This window comes from Globicephala melas, chromosome 7 (assembly GCF_963455315.2).
Source record: "Globicephala melas chromosome 7, mGloMel1.2, whole genome shotgun sequence".
Lineage (NCBI taxonomy): Eukaryota > Metazoa > Chordata > Mammalia > Artiodactyla > Delphinidae > Globicephala > Globicephala melas.
Window position 1 is genome coordinate 33,890,968 of NC_083320.1, and position 27,435 is coordinate 33,918,402.

Below are 27,435 nucleotides of genomic sequence, written 5' to 3' on the forward strand. Positions count from 1 at the left end.
GAAAGGATGCTTTACTGAAGAACTCCGAATGTTGAATAAAAACACAGTAAGAACTTTACTGAAACTTCCAAAGCTTTGTGCACACACTTAACATTTCATGTAACTTTATTCTGATATTGTTTTTATTCTTTTGTTACCCTACCAGTCACTGTTTGAACTAATAGAAATATATTAAATAGAATGTATAATATTTGCTCACAATCTTCATCTCCACCGTTTTTTAAAATGCTGCTATCTTACTGCTAAATGGTGAACACAAAAATTAGAAATCATTGGGTAAGAGAGGAAAACGCCTCTGGCTACTTCTTTGCATGGCCTTAGGATCCTCACATACTGAATTGAGGAAATATTATTTTCCTCCTTAAGGAGTTTCTAAAGAGTTGTTTACAGTTCTTACTTGAATTCCTTTTTAAGTACTTAAAAATTATTATCTTGATTAATTGATCATCTACTTAGAGAGGCTTCTGCTGCCAGTAGCCAGATCGGGGATAGGAAACATAAAAAACAGAATGATGGACATTTGAGGGCATAACCTCTGACACCCTCCTTCATTTCACATATGAGCCAGCTGTGGTTCAGAGAGATGAAATCACTTGTCTAAATCAAAATTTTATCTGAAAACAGAAGTGGAGATGGGAAAAGTGTGAATAAATACTTAAAAATATTATATACATGGATATGAATACATATGTATATATGTATCTTTGCATAATTCTATTAACAATTGTAAATTGATATTTTTCATATTTTAATCACGTAATATTCCTTAACTTTAACGTAAGGTTTTTAACATTTCAGGAATGCCATAGATTCTTCTATAGGAGTTACTTGTGTAAATTTTTTTTTCTAAATCAAGAGATTCATGCTTTGGTTTTTCTAACTTATAGATTTGTGAGGTAAAAATATCACTTGTTATCACCTCTCCATTAAAATATCTTTCTGATCAAACAATAAAATAAGTTTGGCACATGTTTAGTTTATCTGCAGGGCAGAAGTGGAATTTATGTTCTCCTATGGAAACTTTGGTTATGGATTTTCACATCAGGTTAGTTCCCCTCTTTTAAAAATAATTCTACTGCAGCTCTTCAGTTAAATCATCCTCCTGAGCCTCTATCCTTTCCAGTTTGATAAAATCTTTAAAATATTTTTAAAAGAACACCATTTTTCTCTAGCCTAAAGAAAAATGAAACTTTACCATTGTTTGCTTATACATTTTTAAATAATGAGATTTTATTCGAAATGCCTTTATTATAATACTTTTGTGTGTGTGTACACTTACGTAATTGAAAACAAAATTAAGTATTCAAGAAATGAATGTATTTTTATATCTAAAAATAATCATTAAAATAGTCATTGATGTTATTAAGATATTTTGTACTTTAATCACATATAATCCTTTCTCCCCATGATTATTTCAACATCAACCCTTCTTGATTCATCAAGAGAGTAATATGGCCAAAGAAGGTATCTTCCTAGGTTTAGCCTGCCCCTTTAAATTTACTACATATATCCATATTGCAGAGAAAATTTTTGTACATTAACCTATATCCTTTTCTTTCATTATGTCCTCAGACCGGATTCCTAGAATGGAAATCATTGTCAGTAATGGCCTTTTCAAGGAATTGTTCTAGAAAAATTGTAGCAACATATATTCCTACCAAGTGTTTGAGAGAAATCTTGATATTCCTGGGTACTGTCACAGCTTTGGGGCATTTATAAATTCAGTCCCATTAGTACTGCAGTTATGTAGGAGAAATGACCTGTATACTTTACATATAATCTTTACTTTTCAGTTTTTGCTATTTTTCATATTCTTGGCTGTTTTTTAATTAGGAATTGAGAGTCGGTACATCAGTCTTATTAAATAAGTCTACTGCTGTGTGTTAACAGGGAAATCCCTGTAAAATGTATTTTTAAGTTTTGCCTGTGGTATATTATAATGTTTTTTAATATATTTTGAATCACAGGTAAGTAATATATTGATGAAAGCCACTAGACACGAGCTTTTTTTCTTTTTCCCCTTTCTGCTTTGATTTTTCTTTCTTTTCATTTTGCCTATTTTCTTATCATAAATTAGGCCTTAGAGGGATCCCTAATCAGTCCTAAACTGTGTCACAAAAGGCTTAGTCCTTTTTGTGACAAAGTTTATGAGTACCAAGTTCAGAGATAGGTGTTATATCTGGATATAACATGTAACAATACCATTCTTAGGGAGATAGATCCTTTTGAAATAAGACTGGGCAAATACTGTATTGTTTTATGTAGGTGGACTCTACTAAAAACTAGGAACAAAGGCATTGTAAGGAAAAGAGTGGGAAATTTAATAAAAGTTCTATTTGATTTTATGTCCATGAACTTTTCAGTAACATAGTCCCCTACTTACCTATCATGATAATGTATAAAGAGGACTTGCACTGGAGGAGATAAAGTTGCATTCAAATGTTGGCTCTCATGCCTGTTGGGTAACCCTTGAACAATTACTGATCTTCAGTATTATCTGTAAAATAGGCATAGTTATCTACCTCATAGGATTATTGGGATGATTAAATAATATTAAAGATGCAAAATTATTGGAAGATACTTAGTGCTCAATGTTAATTCTTTCTTCCTCTCTTAATTCCTTTCCTCTTTATATATATCATTTAAGTCCTGGGGGATAGTAGTATTAGGATGAACTGGAATTGTAACTAAATAGTGTTAATATATACCTATTATTTTCCTCAGTTAAAACCTCTTCAGAAAATTATTAAGCCATCTATGTTTATGAATATTGCACCACCTCCAGAAAGAACAGACCCTGTGACGTAAGTGTTAAAGTCTTATTAACGCAGTTATATCATGTGGCATTTAAAATATGTAATCCATTTGATGGATAATTTTGGTTGTCTTAAGTCATGGCCAGAATGAACTAGACTCCAAGATAAAGAAAGCAGTGAATTGTTTTGTTTAAGGGGGAAGCCTAAACAAAGCCAAACAGGGTGTAGCCCTGGAGAGAGGAGTTGAGGAGGTCTGGAGATAAGAAAAGAAGAGAAGGGTTGCCAACTTCATGGCTGAAGGAGGGAAGGGAGGGGAAGCCTAACAAGGAAAGTTGGCCAGTGAGATGTTCCTTTTGCAGAAAGAGGTGAGGAACTTTTAAGATCAAGATGCCTAATAGTTGCCAGTTTTCTGCTCTGCAGTATGGTAGCATTACCCCCCACTTCCACACACTCCAGTTGTTATTTCCAAATTTTCAGCAAAAAGCCTATGGTCAAAAAAATGCAATTAGCAGGCCAAAAGTAACTTAACGTATAGTATGTCAATTAGTCTTGCAATTTCAACAGTAAAATTAGATCAAAGAAAAATGAGCACCTGAAAGAGAGATATTTAATCTATGGTGCTATCCAAGAATAAGGAATGGAAAATACTTGAAATGAGATTGAGGAAATTAGATATAGAATAGGAAATTATATTCTGAAGTGCTGATTTCCTATCAGCACTGGATATTATCATTAAAAATAAATGTTGTCCATTTGGTATTGGTGATTTGTTGAAATAGCAAAGCTTAATGTTTTTCTTACGTTTATTGATTATTATTTCCTTATTTATCCATTGATTCAATAAACATTTATTGAACGTTTGCAAGGCACTAAAAATACAAAGATAAATGAGGCTTGGTCCCTGCCCTCAAGTAGCTCATGGTTTAATGCAAAGGTAACATGTAAAAAAAATAAGATAATACAAATGAGATGGAGCCCTTCTAGAGGGTAACATAGAGGTCTGGGGGACACAGCCAAGGGGCTTCCCATACTTCTTGGGGGAGTCAGGAGGATCGTATTATCAAGTAAGGATCCACAAAAGAAAGAGTGCTCGATGTAAGACTTGAAAAATGAGTAGTGGTGCATCAGGTTGATTTTGTAAGGACGAGGAGACACATTCCCCAAAGACAGCACATAAGTAAAAGGTGGGAGCCATAAGAGGCTATGTTACAATGGGGAACAGTGAGTAGTTTGTTGTGGGTTGCAAAGCACATAGGAGCAAGGAAAGGAGCAATGGGAGATGAGCTGAAGCAGTAGTCACGGGCAAGATATGGTGGTCAAGAGGTGAGGCTCTAGAGTCCAGACTACATGGACTCTGCCAGGTACTAGCTGTGTGACCTTGAGCAAGTTACTTCGGCTCTTTGTGCTTCATCTATTGAATGGGATAAAAATAACAGCTACCCAATTGAGTTATTGTAATGATTAAATAAGTTACATATAAAGCACTTGGAACATGGTAGCAAATAGAATTCTCAGTTGTTAGCTACTTATTAAAGTAATAAATGTTTTATCATCACCATCATCATCACTGTAGGTTTATGCTTCTCAAATGTGAGTAAATTTTACTCTTTTGAGTCCTCAGGGGTGTGTCAGGGCAACACAAAGCACTGGAAGATATGGTGCATCTTTCTGGAGTATTACTTTGCTCAAAGATTTTGAGAGGGAAAATGTTATCTTAAAATTAACATTTATATATTATGCAGTAGAATTAAAAAGTCACAAATTTTCAAGATAACAAAATGATTCCAAGATGTGTGGTTTGTGTCTGATTGCATTAAGTTATACCTCCAGAGACCTTCACTGTCCTCTACCCACAGGAGTTTTTTATTGGAAAAATTTGGAAGTGCTTCAGATGTAGAACCATTGAAGAATTTTAAGTAGAGGAAGTACCATGATCAACTTGCATTTTATATGTTCCTATCAATAGGATTGAATATGGACAGAAGTAGCTTAGTATTGGATTGGAGGAAGCTGTTGCATTAGTCTACATGAGAGATACTGACAATCTGGACTAGGGCAATAACTTGGTGGGTGTGACAGTTAATTTGGTGTGTCGAACTGACTGGGCCAAGGGGTGCTCAGATATGTGGTCAAATATTATTCTGGATGTTTTGAGTGAGATTAACATTTAAATCAGCAGACTGAGTAAAGCAGATTGCCCTCACTAATGTGGGTGGGCTTCATCGAATCAGTTGAGAGCCCCAATAGACAAAAAATCTGAGCCTTCCCTGAGTAAGAGAGAATTCCTCCTGCCTTATTGCCTTTGACTGAAACATTGGCTTTTTCCTGCCTTCGGACTTGAATGGAAGCATCAGCTCTTCCTGGATCTTGAGTCTGCAGACTTTTGGACTAGAACTATGCACCATTGGCTCTCCTGGCTCTCTAGCTTGACCCACTCATCTTGCAGATCTTTGGACTTGTCAGCTTCCATAATCACTTAAATTAATTCCCTATAATGAACTTCTCTCTGTCTTTCTCTTTCTCCCCCTCTCTCTCCATCTTATTGGTTCTGTTTCTCTGAACAGCTCTCACTAATACAGATTTTGATACCGAGTGTGACTCTAGAGAAACAGAAGATTAAGGACAAGTTTTCTGAATTGGTTCTGGGGTTTGTGGAATTAGCTCTCTAATCCGATTATAGATTTAAAGACTCTAATGACTCTATTTCTAGTGGTAAAGAGACACTGATAGTCCATGGCGTGATCTGGCAATAGTGATGTGAAAAATATCACCCATTGGATACCCCTAATCAAAGCAAAGAAGCAAAGATATGGGTGACTATATATATGATACTTTCAAACATTTTTGTCAAACTAATGAATATAATGAATTGGCTGGGTATTCCTAATGTTGATGGACAAAGGTGAGAAAAGAATGAGCTCAAGGATTCAAATTCCCAGCTCAAGCATTGTGTAAATGACCTGAAATCTTCCATGTATGCCCTGTAGGAGACCCTTATCTCCTATAGCCATAATGCTAAGATTGCTGAAAATCGAAGCCAGAATTTCATCCTGCCGCTGCCTGAATTACAACGCAAATTGAGCTCCCAGCCTCACAGGGTGTCTACTGTTAAAGTGAGGATATTGGTTGGGAATAAGTGGGACCCTTAAAGTTGGGATGGGAAAATAGGAGAAGACTCTGATGAAGCTGGGGATGCTGAGTCCATAAATTCTGATATATCTGCTTTGCCAGCTGAAGTGACCTCTCAAACCCCAGTGGAAGAGACCTCTCCACCCCCAGCAAAAGTGGTAGTGGCCTTTCCACCCCATCTGAGGGGATTAACCCTGCATTACTTGAAGAAATAGTAATGGCCTCTTCTGAGGCAGTTGCCATGCAAGACGATGTTGATTCTCCTCAAAACTCACCCCCACGGCCCCCCTTTGCTTCTAGGCCTGTAACTAGACTCAAGTTCCAGCAAGCCCCTAAAGGTGAGGTTCAAAGTGTGACCCACGAGGAAGTACACCACACTCCAGAAAGAACTGCTTGAGTTTTCTAATTTATATATATAAAAATCCGGGGAGGCTTCCCTGGTGGTGCAGTGGTTGAGAGTCCGCCTGCCGATGCAGGGGACACGGGTTCGTGCCCCTGTCTGGGAAGATCCCACATGCCGCGGAGCGGCTGGGGCCGTGAGCCATGGCCGCTGAGCCTGCGCGTCCGGAGCCTGTGCTCTGCAACGGGAGAGGCCACAACAGTGAGAGGCCTGCGTACCGCAAAAAAAAAAAAAAAAAATCCAGGGGACGTATGAGGGTATGAGGATATTAAAGGTATGGGATAGTGGTGGCAGGATCATAAAGTTGGATCATATCGAATTTATGGATATGGGCTCACTAAGCAGAGATTCTACGTTTAATTTGCAGCTTGGGGAGTTACAAAGGACTCTAACACTTTGTTGGTTACTGAAACATGGACCAAAAGATAGCCCACTGTGAGTGGATTGAAAATGCCAGATCTACTTTAGTTTAATGTAGAGGAAGGAATTCAAAGGTTTAGGGAGATTGTACTGTTAGAGTGGATTTGTCATTTAAGACCTACTTATTCACCCTGGGAGGCTCCAGAAGACACACCTTTCACCATGACTGTGACAAATAAGTTTGTGAGGGAATCCCCACCCTTGAAGAGCCCTGTGATTGCTCTTCTCTGTAGGCCAGTGGGAACTGCAGTCACTGAACTGGAAAACCTAAGTGAACTGGGAGGAATTGGATCCTGAAGTGGCAAGGTGGGTGTGGTTACTGTGATGGACAGCAGGGTCAAAGCAGCAACCACAATCGTCTGATTCATGTAGACCTATGGCATGGCTGGTTGATCATGATATTCCTAGAAATAGAATATACAGGAAGCCTGCTAAATTCTTACTTGATCTGTATCAGCAGAAAAGTTCTAGGTCAAATGAACAAAAGTCTAACCTAAATCATAAAAGCAGAGGTCCTCAGTCAGTTCCCAGTTTGAACCAGTTTACAGACCCAGAACCCTTTGAATGAAGGGGAAGCCTGATCCCCTTGAGAGACCTCAGTACAGTGCCAAAAATTATGTTAATCTTTCTCCCAGCATTCCCCCAAAGGAACTACAGCCTTTTACCAGGGTAACTGTGCATCAGAGAAAAGGAAATAGAGTTTTCAGAGACTACTGGACCCTGGCTCTGAATGGACACTAATTCCAGAAGACCCAAAATGTCACTGTTGTCTACCAGTTAGAATAGGGGCTTATGGAGGTCATGTGGTCAATGGAGTTTTAACTCTGATTCATCTCATGGGGGCCCCAGTGGGTCCCCAAACCCATCCTATAGTTATTTCCCCAGTTCCAGAATGCATAATTAGAATATATGTATTCAACAGTTGGTGAATACCTTCCCTGTCCTGTGGAATGAGGGATATTACGGTGGAAAAGACTAAATGGAAGCCACTAGAGCTACCACTAAGAGTAAACCAAAAGCAATACCTGGAAGGATTTCAGAGATTAGTGCCACCATAGGGATTTGAAAGGTGCAGGGATGGTGGTTTCCATCACAACCCCATTCAACTCACTTATCTGGCCTGTGCAGAAAAGAGATGTATCTTGGAGAATGACAGTAGATTATTGTAAGCTTAACCAGGTGGTGACTCCAAATGCAGCTGCTGTACCAGTTTGCAGTTTCATTGCTTGAGCAAATTAACACACCCCCTGGTACCTGATATGCATCTCTTGATCTGGCAAATGCTTTTTTCTCCATACTTGTTAGTAAAGACCATCCAAAACAGTTTTATTTCCACAGGCAAGGCCAGCAGTATACCTTCACTGTCCTACCTCAGAGATACATCACTCTCCAGCCCTATGTCATAATATAGTAGACAGGAATCTTGATTACTTTCTCTTATATAAGATATCACACTCACCCTTACAGTAATGACATTATGCTGATTGGACCTAGTGAGCAAGTGGCACTATTCTAGACTTATTGATAAGATATTTGCATGTCTGAAGGTGGGAAATAAGTCTGATAAAATTCGAGGGCTTTCTACCTCAGTGAAATTTTAGGGATCCAGGTATGGGGCTTGTCAAGATATTCCTGCTGAGGTGAAGGGTAAGTTGTTGTATCTGGGCTCTCCTACAACCAAAAAAAGAGGCATAACACCTAATGGGCCTCTTGGGTTTTGGAGGCAACATATTCCTTTGGATGTGCTACTCTGGCCCATTTACTCAGTGACCTGGAAAAAATATTTATATATATGTTTTTCTTCCCTCTCATCTCCTTATCACATAACATAATATATATTTCCTTTATATCATAATATTTAAGTATTGTTAACCTTACATCATAGTTATTTAAGTTTCAGGATATTAAGGAGAAGAGTAAACATCACTCAACGACTTTACATCCTTTTCTGGGGAAGGGGCTAGTGAGTTTTGGCTGTATGTATACAGGAGAGTTGTATCATGTAAGGTTAATTATGACCTTGTTATTGTTTTCATTTGGAGATTAAGCATGTTGTAAGATGTTTATGGATACCAAGTTGACAAGGGGTGGACTTGTGATGGTTAGTTTTTTGTGTCAACTTGACTGAGCCATGAGATAGAGATTTGGATCTAGAGATAGGGAGAGAGGTCTGGGCTCAAACACTTTCTAATTCTCCTTAGAACTTCAGGTCCTTCTCTTCTTTCCCATCTCTGCTACCCATGATCTTAGTAGTAAGAGTACCCAAGAGGTCACTCTCTCAGTATTTCTGCCTTCTGTCTTCTTTCCTAGCTCTATCCTCTAGTGGTCCAATATGGATAGGTGAGCTTACAGTGTAAAAGAGAGTGATTCAAAAGTGATAGCTAACACTGATTTTAGAAGTGGACTTTTGTATAATTTTAACTTTATTACCATTTTCCAGAAATGTTATTATACCACAACCAATAGAATATCCAGCATTCTTATCCCCAGACCTGAATGTTTCGGTTGGGGTGCCAACTACAGCATCCCAATCCAACCAGCCATCTGTAGTACGACTTGAAAAACTTCAGCAACAACCCCGGGCAAGGTAAAAACCAAAAACAAAACAAAACAAAAAGATTTTCATCTTATTTATGTGTTATTTATATATTAACTTTTCCTTTGAGACATAGGCTTGCTATTGGTCCAGAAACCTTCATCATGATGATATTATGGGTTCAGTGTTTGTTTTAAAAAGTCAATGATCTGGCAAGAAAAGGGGTGAGAACATATTAATATGGGAGAAAGTATAATACTTTCTCTGCCTCTTCACTCAACAATATAGTCTATAGGTCTCTTATACTCTTTTCTGTATTTCCCATCTTTTATCTCTATGCTTTAGATATTTTCTTCTGACCTGTCTTATAATCATTGGTTCTTTCTTCTTTGTCTCTTATCTACTGTTAAGCCAATTGAGTTCTTAATCTCAGTTATTTCCTTTTGTTATGGAATTTTCATTTACTTCATAGTTCCACTTCTCTACCAAAACCCTCAGTCTTATCTTTTAATTCTTTGAACATATTAATCATTGTATTTCAAAGTTCATCTCTGATAACTTGGTTATTTGGATTTCCTATAAGTCTATACCTATTGTTGGTTTTTTTCTCAGAGTTTTTAGTCAAATCTTATGTTCTCATATGCCTAGTTGTTTTCATCAAGTGCCAAATATTGTATTTGAAAATCTGTAGAACTGATTTGAGGCTCTTGACTATATATTTTTACAGCTAATACATACATTTGCATCTGGCAGCCAGCTAGCCTAGGAACACTAGCAATGCCAGATCACCTTAATTCAATTGAGGTGAGACTGAAATGATTTGGGCTCTAGTTCCTGTGGGCATTAGTCTTTTTTTGGTTTACTCTTATTCTTAACATCAAGGCCGGGACTAGTGAGAGGCAACCAGGGTACAATAGTTAAGGAGGCACTTATTCTTGGGGTATAGCCCTCTAGGGCCCCAACTGAAAGCCTAGGTGCTTACCATGGCTTCTCATCCTTAACAGGGGCTGAACTCTGGTTTTTGTTCCCTCATTCTTACATATTTCTCTCAAAGCTCTTAACTCTTGTCCACCTCAAATGCCTTGAAGGAAAATGGCTCCAAATTATGGGCTCAGAGTCTCCAGACTTCCTTTCTGTCTGGCATCTTGGATTTGCAAATTCTTGCTGCCTTTATAACTGACTGATGCTTCCAAAGAAAAAATTTTAAAATACTTTGTCAGCTTTTTCAGTTGTGCAGTGAGATGGTCTGAAATAATCGATTCCATCATTGCCAGAAACAGAACTCCTAAAATTTTAAAAATGGTGTTTATGTATATGCATATTTTACTCAAACTTATAAATTAATTCATAAACATTGAGTTGAGTGATCAAGGAACCCCCTTTTCTCCTAGTCCTATGTTTTATTCTTTCAATAACATTTATTTATTTATTTATTTTTATTGGAGTATAGTTGATTTATGTTGTGTTAGTTTCAGGTGTACAGCGAAGTGAGTCAGTTATATAAATACATATATCCACTCTTTTTTAGGTTCTTTTCCCGTATAGGTCATTACAGAGTATTGAGTAGAGTTCCTTGTGCTATATACAATAGGTCCTTGCTAGTTATCTGTTTTATACATAGTAGTGTATATATGTCAATCACAATCTCCCAATTTCTCTCTCTCCCCCCTCCCCTCTGGTAACCATAAGTTTGTTTTCTACATTTGTGACTCTATTCCTGTTTTGTAAATAAGTTCATTTGTACCATTTTTTAGATTCCACATAATATTTATTTATTTTTATTTCAGTTTTATTGAGATATAATTGACACACAGCACTGTATAAGTTTAAGCAGTACTTAATGATTTGACTTACATACATCATGAAGTGATTATCATGATAAGATTACCAAATATCCATGATCTCATATAGATTCAAAATAAAAGAAAAAGAAAAAAGATTTTTCCTTGTGATGAGATCTCTTAGGATTTACTCTCATAACAGCTTTCATATATAACCTATAGCAGTGCTAATTATGTTAATCATGTTGTACACTGAATGCCTAGTACTTATTTATCTTACAACTGGAAGTATGTACCTTTTGACCACCTTCATCCAATTCCCCTTTCCTCACCCCCTGCCTCAGGTAACCCCAAATCTGATCTCTTTTTTCTATGAGCTTGTTCTTTCATTTTTTGAAGTATTATTGACCTACAACACTATATTGTTCCTGGTGCACAACACAGTGACTTAACATTTCTATAAATTACAAAATGATCACCATGATAAGTCTAGTTACCATCTGTCAGCAAAGGTATTACATTATTTTTGACTATATTCCCCATGCTTTACATTTCATCCCCGTGATCCGTTTATTTTGTGACCGGAGGTTTGTACCTCTTAATTTCCCTTACCTATTTCACTCCTCTTCCACTCCCCTCCACTCTGTTTGTTCTGTTTGTCTATGATTCTGTCTCTGATTTGTTTCTTCATCTGTTTTGAATTTTAAATTCCACATATAAGTGAAATCATACAGTACTTGTCTTTCTATGCCTGACTTGTTTCAGTTAGCGCTGTACCTTTTTTGTTGCAAATGGCAAGATTTCATTCTTTTTATGGCTTATGATACACCATTGCATGTGTGTGTGTGTGTGTGTGTGTGTGTGTATATATATATATATATATATATATATATATATATACACACACACCCCACATCTTCTTTATCCATTCATCTATCAGTGGGCACTTAGGTTGCTTTTGTATCTTGGCTATTGTGAATAATGCTGCAGTGAACATAGGGATGCATATATCTATTTAAATTAGTGTTTGTGTTTTCTTTGGAAAAATACCCAGAAGTGGAATTGCTAGATTGTATGGTAGTTCCATTTATAATCTCTTGAAGAACCTCCATACTGTTTTCCATAGTGGCTGCCCCAATTTACATTCCTATCAACAGTGCAGGAGGGTTCCCTTTTCTCCACACCCTCACCAACACTTGTTATTTGTTGTCTTTTGATAATACCTATTCTGACATTCTGTGAGGTGATATCTGATTGTGGTTTAGATTTGCATTTCCCTGATGATTACTGATGTTGAGCCTCTTTTTATGTCTGTTGACCATCAGTATGTTTTCTTTGGAAATGTGTATGTTTAGGTCCTTTGCCAATTTTTTTCTCAGATTGTTTGCTTTTTTGATGTTGAATTGTATGAGTTCTTTGTATATTTTGGATAATAACCCCTTATCATATTGTTTGAAAATACTTTCTCCCATTCAGTAAGTTGGCTTTACATTTTGTTGATGGTTTCCTTTGCTGTGCAAAAGTTGGAAGTTTAATTAGGTCTTATTTGTTTATTTTTGCTTTTGTTTCCCTTGTTGGAGGAGACATATCCAAGAAAATATCACTAAGACCAATGTCAGAGAGTGTACTGCCTGTGTTTACTTCCAGAGTTTTATGGTTTCAGGTCTGACATTTATGTCTTTAATCCATTTGTTTATTTTTTGTATGTGGTATGAGAAAGTAGTCCCATTTGATTGTTTTGTATGTAGCTGTCCAGTATTCCCAGCATGATTTACTAAAGAGACTGTCTTTCCCCCATTGTATGTTCTTGCCTCCTTTGTCATAAATTAATTGATCATGTAAGTATGGGTTCTCTTCTGAGCTCTTAAGTCTGTTCTATTGATTTATGTGTCTGTTTTTGTGCCAGTACCATACTATTTTAATTACTGTAACTTTGTATTGTAGTTTGAAATCAGGGAGTGTCGTATCTCCAGCTTTGTTCTTCTTTCTCAAGATTGTTTGGGTAATAAGGGACTTTTGTGTTTCCATACAAATTTTAGAATTATTTGTTCTAGTTCTGTGAAAAATGTCATTGTTATTTTGATAGGGATTGCATTGAATCTGTAGATTGCCTTGGGTAGTATGGTCATTTTAAAAAATACTAATTCTTCCAACCCATGAGCAAAGTATATTTTTCTATTTGTTCATATCATCTTCAATTTCTTTCATCAGTATCTTATAGTTTTCCAAATACAGGTCATTGACCTCCTTAGTTAAATTTATTCCTAGGTATTTTATTCTTTTTGATGTGATTGGAAATGGGATTGTTTCCTTAATTTCTCTTTCTGAAACACAGCTGATTCCTTTTTTTTTGATGTTTGACAATGAATTCTTTAATTGAAGTATAGTTGATTTACAATATTATGTTAGTTTCAGGTCTACAGCATAGTGATTCAGTATTTTTATAAATTATACTTCATTAGAAGTTATTACAGGGACTTCCCTGGTGGTCCAGTGGTTAAGACTCCATGCTTCCATTGCAGGGGATGCAGGTTCAATCCCTGGTTGGGGAACTAAGATCCTGCATGCTGTGTGGCATGGCCAAAAAAATTTTTTTTAATTAAATTTTAAAAAGTTATTACAAAATAATGGCTATAATTCCCAGTAATGTACAATGTATCCTTATTGCTTATCCATTTTATACATAGTAGTTTGTATCCTTTAATTACATACCCCTATTTTGCCCCTCTCTTCTTCCCTCTCCCCACTGGTAGCCACTAGTTTGTTTTCTGTATCTGTGAGTCTGTTTCTGTTTTGCTAGGTACATTCATTTTATTTTTTAGATTCTACAAATAAGTGATATCATACAGTATTTGTCTTTCTCTTTCTGATTTATTTCTCTAAGCATAATATTCTCTAGGTCCACCTATGTTGCTGCAAATGGCAGAATTTCATTCTTTTTTATGGCTGAGTAATATTCCATTGTGTGTATGAATAAATCTTTTTTTGTCCATTCTTCTGTTGATGGACACTTGAGTTGCTTCTATATCTTGGCTGTTGTAAATAGTGCTGCTGTGAACATTGAAGTGCATGTATCTATTCGAATTAGGCTTTTCATTTTTTCTGATTTATACTCAGGAGTGGAATTGCTGGATCATATGGTAGTTCTATTTTTAGTTTTTTTGGGACCCCCCATATTGTTTTCCATAGTGGCTTCACCAATTTATATTCCCACCAACAGTGTGAAAGGGTTCCCTTTTCTCCACATCCTCACCAACGTCTGTTATTTGTAAACTATTTGATGATAGCCATTCTAACAGGTGTGAAGAGATATCTCGTTGTTTTGATTTGTATTTCTCTGATAGTGATATTAAGCATTTTGTGTGTGTGTGTTAGCCATCTGTATATCTTCTTTGGAAAAATGTCTACTCAGGTCTTCTGCCCATTTTTTGACTGGGTTGTTTGTTTTTTGATATTGAGTTATATGAGCTGTTTATATATTTTGGGTATTAACCCCTTCTGGCTAGTCATATCATTTGTTCAGTTATTGTATTCTTCAGCTCTGTGATTTCTCTTTGGTACTTTCTTATATTTTCTATCTCTTTGTTGAAATTCTCACTTTGTTCATACATTTTTCTTCTGACCTTGATGGGCATCTTTATGACCATTATTCTGAATTCATTATCAGGTAAGTCACTTATCTCTGCTTCATTAATGTCTGTTTCTAGAGTTTTATCTTGTTCTTTTGTTTGGAACTTATGTTTCTGGAGTTTTATTTTATTCCTTTGCTTAAGACTTATTCCTCTCTTACTTCGTTTTCCTTGACTCTCTGTGTTGGTTTCTGAACATTAGATAAAACAACCACCTCTCTAAGTTTTGATGTTGTGGCCTCATTGTAGGAAAGGAACCTTACCATCAGCCCAGCCCAAGTTCTTGGTTGTCCCTCTAACCTTTGTGATGGTCCAAGTCACCTTGTTTGTTCTTAGTCACCCTCCCAATAGTTGAGGGCGTGTCAAGACTTGTCAGTATCCCAAAGGGGAGATCTCAGTCAGCACCTAGATTCAGGCTGATTGGAAGCTGAACCCCCAGGCAGATGCTGGGAAAGTATGTAGTTAGAGCCCTTTCAGGGACAAACTGGAAGACTTTTTTTTCCTCTTCCCTCTGTGCTGGGCCTGTTTGTATAGTCACAGGGTTGGTGGTGCACCTGCACCCATTAAAACTGCTTCTTTGTGTACTATAGTCCTGTAGACTGGTAACTGCAAACCCTGTTGACTGTGACATCAGGCAATCTGGGGGCCTGTGCCTTGGGTGGCAGCCACAGAATCCGGGGTGCCAGTTGTATCTACAAACATTTCCTTGGAGATACTGGTGATCTGGATCAGGCTAGAGGGAGAAGAGAGATGCAGTGTCTGCTGGCTTCCCTGGTTTCCAGGGAGGATTGCAGTCAGCCCCTAGAAGCATGCTAAATTAGAAGCCTGACCCTCAAACATTAACTTTTACAGAATGTGAGTGGGCTTCTCTTGGGGAAAGACTGGGAGATGGACAGTTTTTGCCTACTCTGTGCTGAGCCCTTGGCAAATAACCATGGCAAGTCCTAGAGAACCCATTAAGAACTATTTCTATTTTGTTTTAACCTTGAGGATCTCATGGTCACAAGCTAGGTGTGACCTAGCTAGGTGTTTTGGGGCCCTGTCCCTCAAGTGGCAGTCTTGAAAGTTGGAGCACTCATTGTGGGGTCCGAACCTTTCTCTCCTCAAAGAGATGCTGGGAATTGGAAGTTCCTTCTCAATTGTATGACATGGTGCCAGGGTTAGGTTTATGATGAGAGTGTGTCTCAACCTTTCCTACCCATTTGCTCTGGGTATTTTCTCATTCGTCCAGTGTTTAGGAGTTGCTCAGCTATTTCTGGATTTCTTTCAGCAGGAATTGGTCCTTGTACAACTATAGATTTGGTGTATCTCTGAGAGGAGATGAATGAGTTCAGGAGCCTCTTCACCATCTTGGACTGGAATCCACAAATTTCTTCAGTTCTTGGCTTAGTAGAACACACCTGGATCCTTATAATGCTTCTCCATTCAGAGTGGCTCCCTGAGCTCCACCTGCAGAACCTCGACTTCTTTGGCTTCCAGTGACAGCAATGGCTGTTGCTCTGCCTTCTCTTGAGTGGCAGCACCACCCAACCCCCTTCTTCCTAGCAGAATGGGTCCCCCTCTCCTCCTTCTGCTCACTGACTCCCATGTATCTTTGTTGTGTGTTTCTGCAATCTAAGAATGTTATTTTGATCCTTATTATCTTCTTATAACTACTTTGGAATTTGGCCCTGATAATTCTCTGTTGCTCAATTTTATATGAAATTAATTTTCCTGAATTTTTTGTAGAAGCTTGGTTCCGAAAGCTTTTCTAGCTTCACAGAGCTCCCACTTCTGAAGTTTTTATTTGGTGTTTAAATATACAGTGACCTTCTTTCAAGGTTTTCTGAGGCCCTGTCCCTAAGTAGAGACCTGGCTGGTCAGTTTTGAGCATTCTCAGTGGTTAGACTACTCCAGTCCTTTAATTCTTATCATGAATGGTTTGTACTCACCCACTATTGGAATGAGTAAAACCCTCCCAGTTTCAACTGCTATTCTCAGGCTGGCTGGCTGTGCTTTCTTGTGACCACCTGTTGGCTCTTTGGGGTTCTCTTATTCTCACATTCATCAGATGCCCCTTTTATACCTGTTGCTTTCTCCCATATATTCACTGATACCATGAAGGTTTTATGTATATGGGGTTAATAGGGAAACCTTGTCACATGGTTTTGTAAATGTTGCCTGTAAGTTTTTGTGTTTGCTACCTAGATACTCTGAATGTTTTTATGTAGATATTTGGGAGGATTCAAAAACTATGCTACTTCTGCTTTCATCATCTTCTTGGAATTTTCCTTTTTAGCTAAACTTTCATATTCATAATAACTTATTTGTGGTTTCATTTGGGGGAATTTATTTACACAATCATATCATCTACAAGTAATAACAATTTTCTTTCTTTGTTCCCAATCCTTAATCTTTAGTTTTGTTTTCTTGTCATTCTATGCTGGCTGGAAGCTCCAGTCAATGTCTGTTATAAATGGTGAGGGTGGACATCTTTGTTTTGTTCCGGATCTTTCATGGCAATGCTTCTAGCATTTAATAGTCAAGCACATTATTTATATAGGTTTTTTGGTTGATGTCCTATACCAGATTAAGTAAATTATCCCATTCTGTTCCTAGTTTTCTAAGAGTTTTCTATTTTAATCATGAATGGATGTTGGATTTTGCCAAATTATTTTTCTCTTTTAATCTGTTAAATTGTATTTAAATTAAACATTCTGTTATTAATGTCAAAATATCCTTATATTCCTGGGATAAAGCCAACTGGTTCATGGTATATTATCTTTTCCTTATACCACTACATTTTTTGTACTAAAATTATATTTTATTTGTAACATTTGCATCTATGTTTGTGAATGAGATTAGACTAATTTTCCTTCTTTGTAATGTCCTTGTTATGCTTTATTGTCAAGGTCATAGTGTCCTAATGAAATGAATTGAGAAACATTTCCTCTTTTCCATTTAATTCTTGTCGATTATATTTTTAGATTATGAAAGCCTTTTGAAATTTGGATTAAAAACTAAATTCCTATCTTTTCATTTGTTTTATTGCAGAGGATATCATATATGTGTTGAATAATTTATAAAATATGTATATATAGTTTAAATGAGAGCAATATATATAGAATAATTTCTTAAATATGTATGTATAACTTAAATAAAGATAATGAGACCATTGCCTAGATATTTACAATTCGAGTTAAGAAATACAACATTACCAATATTATAATGTGTTTTGTGTGCCCTTATGAGATTACATCCCTCTCCCCAACTCTCCCCAGGTAACTACTATCCTGATTTTTGTTGTAATCATTCCTTTTCCTATGTGTCCTTAAACAATATATTGTTGGTTTTCGTCTTTAAGGACTTTTTATAAATGTATTATACTGTATGTGTTGTTCTTTGCTTCATACCATATATATTCTTCTGTCACTTTTTAAATCTGTAACTGATTTTTCTTTAGGCTAGAAAAAATGAAAAAAGAATATAGACGTCTGAGTACATGGATAGAAAAAGCTAGCTATTTAGAAGGAGTTCTTACCCCAAGATTGGAACGTAAAGAAACTAAGGTAATTGACATAATACATTCTTCCATACATAGATTTTTAGTTTAAAATTACGATAAGTAAAAATAATGATCAGATATTGTTTATTTGTTCTCTCTCTATAAAATGCTACTCATAGTTCATGCACGTTCCTATTTTGATAATGTGACATTCAATAAATATTGATTAATAATTTATAAGGTTTAGTTTTTAACAGCTTTGTTGAGATATAATTCACATACTATACAGTTCATCCATTTAAAGTGTACAATTCAGTGACCCTAAGTATATTGACAGAGTTGTGCTTCCATTGCTACAATCAGAGAACATTATCATCACCCCAAAAAGAAACCCCATACCTCTTAGCCTATACCCTCCAAACCCCTCATGCCCTGCTAGCCCTAGATGACAACTAATGTACTTTATATCTCTAAAGATTTTCTTGTTCTAGATATTTCATATAAATGGAATCATACAATATATGGTCCTTTGTGACTTGATTCTTTCACTTAGTATAGTGTTTTTAAGGTTCATCACTATTGTAGCATGTATCGATACTTCATTTCATTTCATTGCCAAATAATATTTCATTGTTTGGATATACTACATTTTTTTATCTACTCATCAGTTGATGGACATTTGGTTGTTTCCACTTTTTAGCTATTATGTATAATGCTGCTATGAACATTCATGTGCAGTTTTTGTGTGCATGTATGTTTTTAATTCTCTTGGGTATATACTTAGGAGTGGAATTGCTGGATCATATCATAATTCTGTTAACTTTTTCAGAAACTACCAAACTGTTTGCCACAGCAGCTGCACAATTTTACATTTAACCAGCAATGCATGAGGGTGCCATATCTCCTACAACACTTGTTATTTTCCTTTTTAAAAAAAATTTAATTATGGCCATCCTAGTGGGTTTGAAGTGGTATTTCATTGTGGTTTTGATTTGCATTTCTTTAATGACCAATGATGTGAACATCTTTTTGTGTGAATACTGGCCGTTTGTATATCTTCTCTGAATAAATTTTTATTCATATCTTTTGCTGATTTTTTAATTAGGCTATTTGTATTTTTATTGTTGAGTTGTAAGAGTTCTTTATATATTTTGGATACTAGACCCTTATCAGATATAAAAGTAAGATTTACTATTTAGAAGTACTATCTAATCTATACATTTTGACCTGGCAGTAAAAGATTCATAGGGATTTCAGTGAATAGATAAAACATTGACTAAAATCACAGCTTTGAAATGGTAGTCATAACATATTGATATATTCATGTTTTTCAATGCCTCTGAGATAATTGGGCAGGATTGTGCTGTGATAAAATAAATTGATTAGCATTTGCTAATACAGAATTAGTATTTTAGGAAAATTTTGCAGGGCTTTTCATTAAAGGGACTCTGAACTTTGGGTTCTTATTGAAAAATCAGTATTTTATAAGAGCCAGTGGTCACTCCACCTTATAATTCTTCTTGGAATTTTATAAAGATCCACATCACTTTGCAACTGATAGACCATAATGTATTCCAATAAAAAAGTGATCTGTTTCCCGGGGGTATCCTCTTATACCACTTGAAGTTAAACATTATGTCATTTGTCTTGTAATCTTTTTCTGTCATGCATTCATCATTCGGAAACTCTATCAATTCTTGGGTCTTCTCTTCCTGGACCATTAACTCCTAGCCAGGGTGTGCCTCTCTTTAAAACAGTACTGTTTGCTTTTCTCACAAACCCATATTCTTCTTGTCTTCTGTAAATTTTTTAAAAGTATTTTAAAAAGTTATGAAAGCAGGAAAAAATAATTTAGCTCTTTAAACATTTCTCCAATATGTTTTTTTCTTCTAGGAAAGTAATACCAATGAGATACTTGAAAGCCAATTGGAAGAGAGACCTACAGATACCGTAACATCAGGTTAAGAAACTAATTTACCTTTTTGTATTTATTATTAAGATAATTAAAACAGGGTGGTTATATCACAAAAAGAAAACTAGCAATCTGCTTTAAGTATACTTCATTTTTTGTTAGGGAATAAAAATACATTTCATTATAGTTTTGGTATATAGTATTTATTTTGTAACACTCCAAAGAAAATACTTAGACCCAATTAAGAGTTATTTTTATTTTTAATAGTCCTTTCCTCTTTAAGAGCAAGGAAAATGTTAAATCTTACCTATAATCTATGACAAGGTATTTTTGTTAAACATTGTTAACTGTAGAGCTATTGGTCTTTTTTATGTGGAGGATGTGTGTATGCACGTGCGTGTGTGTGTGTGTGTAAGAGAAAGGGAGGAGGAGAGAGAGCAGGACAGGAAATTAAATTAACATTAAATGTGAGAACTTTGCACAAATTATCAGTAAGATATTTAATTAATAGAAGATACTGTTCATGCAGTCTTTAAGAAAAATCTCTCTTAAGAGATTCATTTAGAAAGTAAGTTAAAATAGATGCATAATACTCTATCTTTAAAATCTTGGATTCTGCTGGTGTGGATTAATGATTTATTTTTATAAGACTGGCCACAGGTTACTTCTCTAATTCTACTTCCCCAGCTACCTCAGGCTTTGATATATTCATTTCTTAACCTCTGAGGATCAACCAGCCTAGCAGAGCTATTTCATCTTTAATCTACTCTTTCACTGAAAGAGTTTTAGGTTGTAGGAGAATCACAACTTCCCTCTTCAATATTGCTGTTGAATATTGGAGGTTAACCTCTCTCACACACTGGTGGTTACTATTTTTTTTTTTTTTTACTTTTTTTCACTTATCCACGGAGTTTATTTCAAGTCCCATTGGATCCTCTAGTGACTTATTTCCTTTTGGCATTCGAGTGGCTCCCTGTAGTTACAGCTAACATTTACTGATCACTGAGTTCCAGGCACATTACTTGGATTATGTAACTCAGTACTCAGAGCAGTCAGTCGAGGGTGCTATTATTATTTATCTACATATTTACAGATGAGAAAACTGAGGATTAAGTCAATGAGAGGTGACACAGCCATTAATTTGAACCTAGTCTATTTGACCCAAGAACTCAAGCATTTAACCACATTGCTGCTCCCATTGTATATACTTGTAACATACCTATAAGATAAGCTATCACTAATCTATTTTACATGTGAGAAAACCAAGCCTCAGAAAAATGAGCTGACAGCAGTCATGCAGCTAATAATGACCTTAATAATTTTTTTTTACTAGACTTATGCATCCCTTTGTATCTCAATTATTTATTCCCTTTCCCTTTTAGAATTTTCTTTTTTGTTTGCTAAATACGTATTCTTTATATTTCTAGGAAAACTTTACAAGTGCTTCAGTTAGCCTCTCTTGAATGGTCCTATTTTTTCTGGTTACATACAACTTTACTCTTTTTTTCCAATCCCAACCTTATCACTGACCATCTGGGATTTATTTTTATTTCCTCTTGACTTTTAGTAAAATATAGTACATGCCTGTTTTTCTGTCTTATATTGAGGGATCTGAAATCTTATCATTTTATACATGTTTTCACTTCATCTCCACACTTGTTCATTTACTCCTCCATCTTCCCAGAGATTCATCAGCCTGTTTTTACTAAATATGTAGTGTTTATGTTTGAATAACTGCTTTGATTTAAATTGCTCTTATTCTTGGTGAGAAAAACTGTACTATTTTATTAATGCATATAAATAATGTTTATTTTTATATATAATAAAATACTTCTATGAATTTCTTAACAGATATCCTTCTTATAAAGGAAGTAGCTGAAACTCTTCCAAGTGAGGTAAGGGAACTTGAAAGAGAACTTCGAATAGTTACTATTTTATAAAGGGATGAAATATTTGTAAATGGAGAAATATTTATAGATGGAAAGAAGAAAGCACTCAAGAAGTTATTCAAGTTTTCATGGTTATTTCTGTTACAACAATATCTGTACAGTGTTACACGATTTATTTAATTTAAATTACGCTATTAAAAGGGAAGTTTCAGTATCAAATAGTAACATTTTAAAGTACATATGAATATAGGGGACAAAAGGTGTTTATGAACAGAAGCGGGGAAACAAGTAAAAGAAAGCATAAAGTTCTGCACTTAGAAATGGATGCCACAGACCTAACTACATTCTTTACTTTTTCTCTATAATACAGCTGTGTATTCTCTGTAATGTATAATCTCCAAAGTAATAGTCTATATTTTATAAATAGAAATAGAGTTCATATAATATTATTTGCTTTTTAGCTTTTACAGAAGGTATTAATTCCGTAAGGCAGTGGACCCCTATGTAAACCAATAAAATATAAAAGATTATTCCATACTGCTTGACAAATAGGATTTAATGATTTCTATTCTTGGGCCAGTGGCTCCCAAAATACCAATTGAAGAGTCAGTATGTTCTGTTTTGCACAATCCAAAGAGAGAGAAAAAAAGACAATATAGAGAATTTCTCATACAGCTAAACTTACTTGGCTTAACAGACTTAACAGTCCTTTCTTTTATGATACTATTCTTTGTACTATTTTGCTATTTAAATTTCCTTTATTTTACCATATTATTGTGATTTTTATAATATTGTTCTTTGTGCTATTTTGCTATTAAAGTTTCCTTTGTTATGGTATATTGGTGATAGTATAGTAACAGTAAAATGTCAGACCCCTTGGTTTTCTTCTCTGAGATGCTGATGATTTATACAATATGAATATATGAGAACCACTAGTTTATAATGCAGTATGATCATTTTTATGGATAATATCCTATAGTCCATGGTATCAGGCAAGTAGAGAATTTCTCAACTCTTCTAATAAGGAATGTAATAATTTACAAATATTGATGGTAACTTGTTATAATAAAGGATAAAAGTACAAATGATGTTAAGTCCGATTTTGTTAGTTTTAAATATTTTCTAGTTGATAATGATTAATAGGTAGCTTGTCTTACTGATACATTTTCTAGTTACTGGATAATGATGATAAGAAAGGCCTGACTCTGCCAACTTTGAACCAGTCGGGTGAAGATGATTCAAATGTTGTTGCTCCTAAAAGTGACATGTCAACAAAGGAAACAGATACTCCATTGCCCACTATTCCTAGGCTGACATTAGCAGAAGAGGACGAAATACCACCTTTAGAGGAACACCAGCAAGAGGCGATGCCGGAGAGAAAAATGAAAAATCTGTTCTTCCCACCAGAAGAAAAAATGAAAGATAGATATCCAAGCCTTTTAAAAACTGACTCATCTCCATCAGAGGTAAAGTTGAAAAATATCCATATAAATCCAGGTAGAATAAAGAGGAGGAACTTAAATTTATCTCCAACAGAAATTAGGTGGCAAAGCAACAATGTGAGCTTAGCTTGAAGGAAGAGCACAAGCTTAGTTTCCCCATTTTCAAAATCAAAAGGTAGTTTTCAAAGTCACGATCCAAAGGAAGACCTTGAACTAAAGGTATGTGCCCTCGTATTAGAAGTATAAGACTAAGAAAAACGAAAGAATTCATTAATAAAAAATAAATAAATTGAAAATACAAATGTCTTCAAGTAGAAGTGTGTCTAAGTATATTAACTATTCCCACCCTACTAATACTCATCAAGTAAGGAGGAAAAAAACCTTTGAAGGAAAAGCAAAGTGATCTGAGAAACCAGTAATACAAACCAGTCTCATGGTTTGATGTGATTCAGCTGAAAATATAACAATGGTAGCAAAATCTAAATTCAAAGGAAAGCCTGAGAGGTTATTTCAGTGGAAATTTTTAATGAAACTGTTATAGGAAATAGCATATGTGCCCCTGTTACAAACAGTTTTATAGTTTAAAATGAGAATGGGGCTTCCCTGGTGGCGCAGTGGTTGAGAGTCCGCCTGCCAATGCAGGGGACACGGGTTCGTGCCCTGGTCCGGGAAGATCCCACGTGCTGCGGAGCAGCTGGGCCCGTGAGCCATGGCCGCTGAGCCTGCGCGTCCGGAGCCTGTGCTCCGCAACGGGAGAGGCCACAACAGTGAGAGGTCCACGTACCAAAAAAAAAAAAAGAGAATGATCTGAAAATTTAAAGGTACACCAGGGAAAAGCATTTCTTAAAATGACAGTTATTCTACTTAGATCTTTACATCTTGTTTGAGTCACTATCATAAAGCAGTGTAAAAATGTGTATTGGTCAGTGGGAAAACAATCTGAGTTCTAAGTATGGCTCTGCCTCTAAATACATCAGCAAGCTTGTGCACCTGAATCCCTAGGCCTATTTTCTCATCTACTGAATGGTAGTTTATACTAGGTCATTTCTAAATTCCTTTCCAAATTCCAAAAGATATAATTTTATTAAATATCTCAAGTTGGGGAATTATTCCTAATTACCTAGATCAATACGCTAAGCAATGTAACTTAAAAAGAAAAACATTCTTGTTTTTACTGAATGTGAAAGTAATACACAGTCATTATAGGAAATTTAGAAAATAGAAGTATAAAAAAGAAAATAAAAGTAGTTATAATTCTACTGCCACATTTAATAATTTTATTTCCTTTCAGTCTTTGTTATTAACATATGTATATCTCTCTTTTTTTTTTAAAGAAGATGTTGGGGGTAGGAGTTTATTAATTAATTTTATTTTTGCTGTGTTGGGTCTTCGTTTCTGTGCAAGGGCTTTCTCTAGTTGTGGCAAGCGGGGGCCACTCTTCATCGCGGTGCACGGGCCTCTCACTATCGCGGCCTCTCTTGTTGCGGAGCACAGGCTCCAGATGCGCAGGCTCAGTAGTTGTGGCTCACGGGCCTAGTTGCTCTGTGGCATGTGGGATCCTCCCAGACCAGGGCTTGAACCTGTGTCCCCTGCATTAGCAGACAAATTCTCAACCACTGCGCCACCAGGGAAGCCCACATATGTATATCTCTTATTTATTTTTAAAAACTTGGATCAAACTATATATGTATAATTTTATATTATGCTTTTTAAAACTTGATATTATATCATAAGCATGTTACCTCAATTTTCTTTAAAATTTGCAAGGTGCAGGATAGCCTCAAATATTGATATTCAGTAATTTAAAATAGTTTCTATATTTTTGGACATTAAGCTTGAAATTAATATTCTTTTACCTATTTGTGTCTGTGATTATCTCCTCATATATTTATAGAAATAGCATGTTGACAAATTGCTCTCCTGAAAGATTGTGCCACTTTATATTCTGACCAGTGATATTTGAGTATTAATGATATTTTAAATAATGATTAAAACATTTTCATGCTTATTAGCCATTTTGATTTTCCCTATGAGTAGATGAGTAGACTGTCCATTTTTTCTGTTGAGTTTTTGGTGGTGTTGTTTAGGTTTTATAATGAGCTCTTTTTATTATAAAGATAATAACCTTGTATATTCATGGCACATACTTTTTCATAGTTTTTGTGGTTTGCCTTTTAATTTCTTTATTGAATCTGACTTCCAAAATATTCAGTTTTCATTTCATAAGTGAATTATTTATTGCTCCATAACAAACCACTCCAAAATTTAGTGGCTTAAAATAGCTATTTTATTATTTCTCAAGATTCTATGGGTTGACTTCGCTTAGGTAGGTAGTTGTTTTGCTCCACTTGATGTTGGCTGGTCCTGTAGTCATCTAGGAGCTTGACTGGGCTGGAACACTCATTATGGCTCACTTATGTGTTTTATACCCTGATGGAAACAGCTGTAGGTCTGGGCTCAATTGGGATGCATGGACATCTGGTTTGATGTGCCTGTTTCTCTCCCTGTCTCTCAACTTCTCTCTCTCTCTCTGTGTCTCAGTTTCTCTCTCTATAATCTTAGGGATTATTCTTCCCCCTGTCCATGCAAACTCTTCATATGGTCTCTCTATGTGGTCTTTCTAGCAGGGCAACTGAACTTTTTATGTGGCAGCTCAGGGCTTCCAATATACAAAAACAGAAGCTTCAGGTACTCTTAAGACTTAGGCTTTGTGCTAGCATAGGGTCACTTTCACTCCATTCTGTTAGTTAAAGTAGGTCCCAGGCTCAGCCCTGACCCAATATGGGAGGGGACTACATAAGAGCGTGAATTTTGGAAGGTGTTGTTCATTGGGGGTCATCCACAGATTAACCATCTCTAGCTCCAAGTAATTTCTCTCCCAAAAGCAAAATACACTTACTCTGCTTCCAAAATTCTTAGTTTCATGCCATTACTGCATTAGGCTCAAGCTTAAGTACAGAATTTCATCATCTAAATCAGATCCAGGTAGGTGAAGCTTCTTGAGCGTGGCTTCTCTCAATCTTAAGACCTGTGAATTGAAGAGACCAGTTATCTGTCCACTACATACATACAATGGTGAATCAGAAATAGGATAACAACAGGCACTTACATTCCAAAGGTGAAGGAAGGGTAAAGAGAAGCATATAGCAGTCAGTGAGCCATAGTAATTCTGAAGTTTCTGGCTCTGCCCTCTGAGAATCTTTCTTTTTCCATAAGAAAGAGCTTATATTTGTAGCTGAGTAGCTTTGCAGCCTATGTCTTATCTGTAGAAAGTTAAGAATTCAGAAACCTCTTTGCATTTTAAATTGTCTCTGTTCCTTTCAGTCCAAGATACTATGATTATCTTAGAGATTTTGCGGGTTTCCTGGGTATCAAATTATGACCTTAGCCAAATGTTACACCCCCAAATATCTTTAAAACATGCCCCCGTTTAACTGATAGTCAAGGTGCTGTAGCACAATATCCTTAAGAATCTTAGAAGCTCTCTGGTCTAGCAGAGAGGGTCTAAGAGGCCACCCTAAGATACTTAGAATATTTTTTGTCTAGTCAAGTGGGTCTGTAAGATACTACCTTAAATATTTTTGAAGTGTTAACAACAGTTCTTATGGCCTTGTGATCTTGACTTTGAAACTACATTTTACTGGCAATGCCATTGGAACCTGACCAATGAAGTCATGAGGTAGGGATTCCTGGCATTGGTTTAGTGGCTTAACAGTGTCATTAAGGACCCAGGAACCAGGCTCTTTCTTATCTTTCCTCTTTTTCACAGTCTGCTTGTTACTTCATTATTACCGGATGTTTGCTTCAGTGCTAGGCATCATTTGTAGATCAAGGCAGGGGGTAGAACATTCAAGTTTTCTTTTGCACTTGCCCCCTTTTATTTCTACAAAGAAACAGAAATTTACCCAATATCCCTCCAGCAGATTTTATGTCCCATTGACTAGAATTAGTTTACATGACTATGTTTAGCTTCAAAGGAGAATGAGAAAACTAGCATTTGGCAAAATGGAATGGGGTTGCCAATAATGATTCATCATTTGGGGCTGTATACCTTGCT

At 36.0% G+C, this 27,435-nt stretch overlaps 1 protein-coding gene across 1 annotated transcript in view; it reads left to right on the plus strand.

The window, feature by feature from the left end:
• The window catches only part of C2CD6 (C2 calcium dependent domain containing 6), a 146,773-nt gene that overhangs the window by 41,087 nt on the left and 78,251 nt on the right, over positions 1-27,435 (plus strand). Inside the window, 8 exon segments of the mRNA XM_060302051.1 lie at positions 2-46; positions 977-1,045; positions 2,725-2,804; positions 9,146-9,292; positions 18,094-18,199; positions 20,029-20,095; positions 21,899-21,942; positions 23,109-23,402. Coding sequence (XP_060158034.1) covers positions 2-46; positions 977-1,045; positions 2,725-2,804; positions 9,146-9,292; positions 18,094-18,199; positions 20,029-20,095; positions 21,899-21,942; positions 23,109-23,402 — 852 coding nt within the window.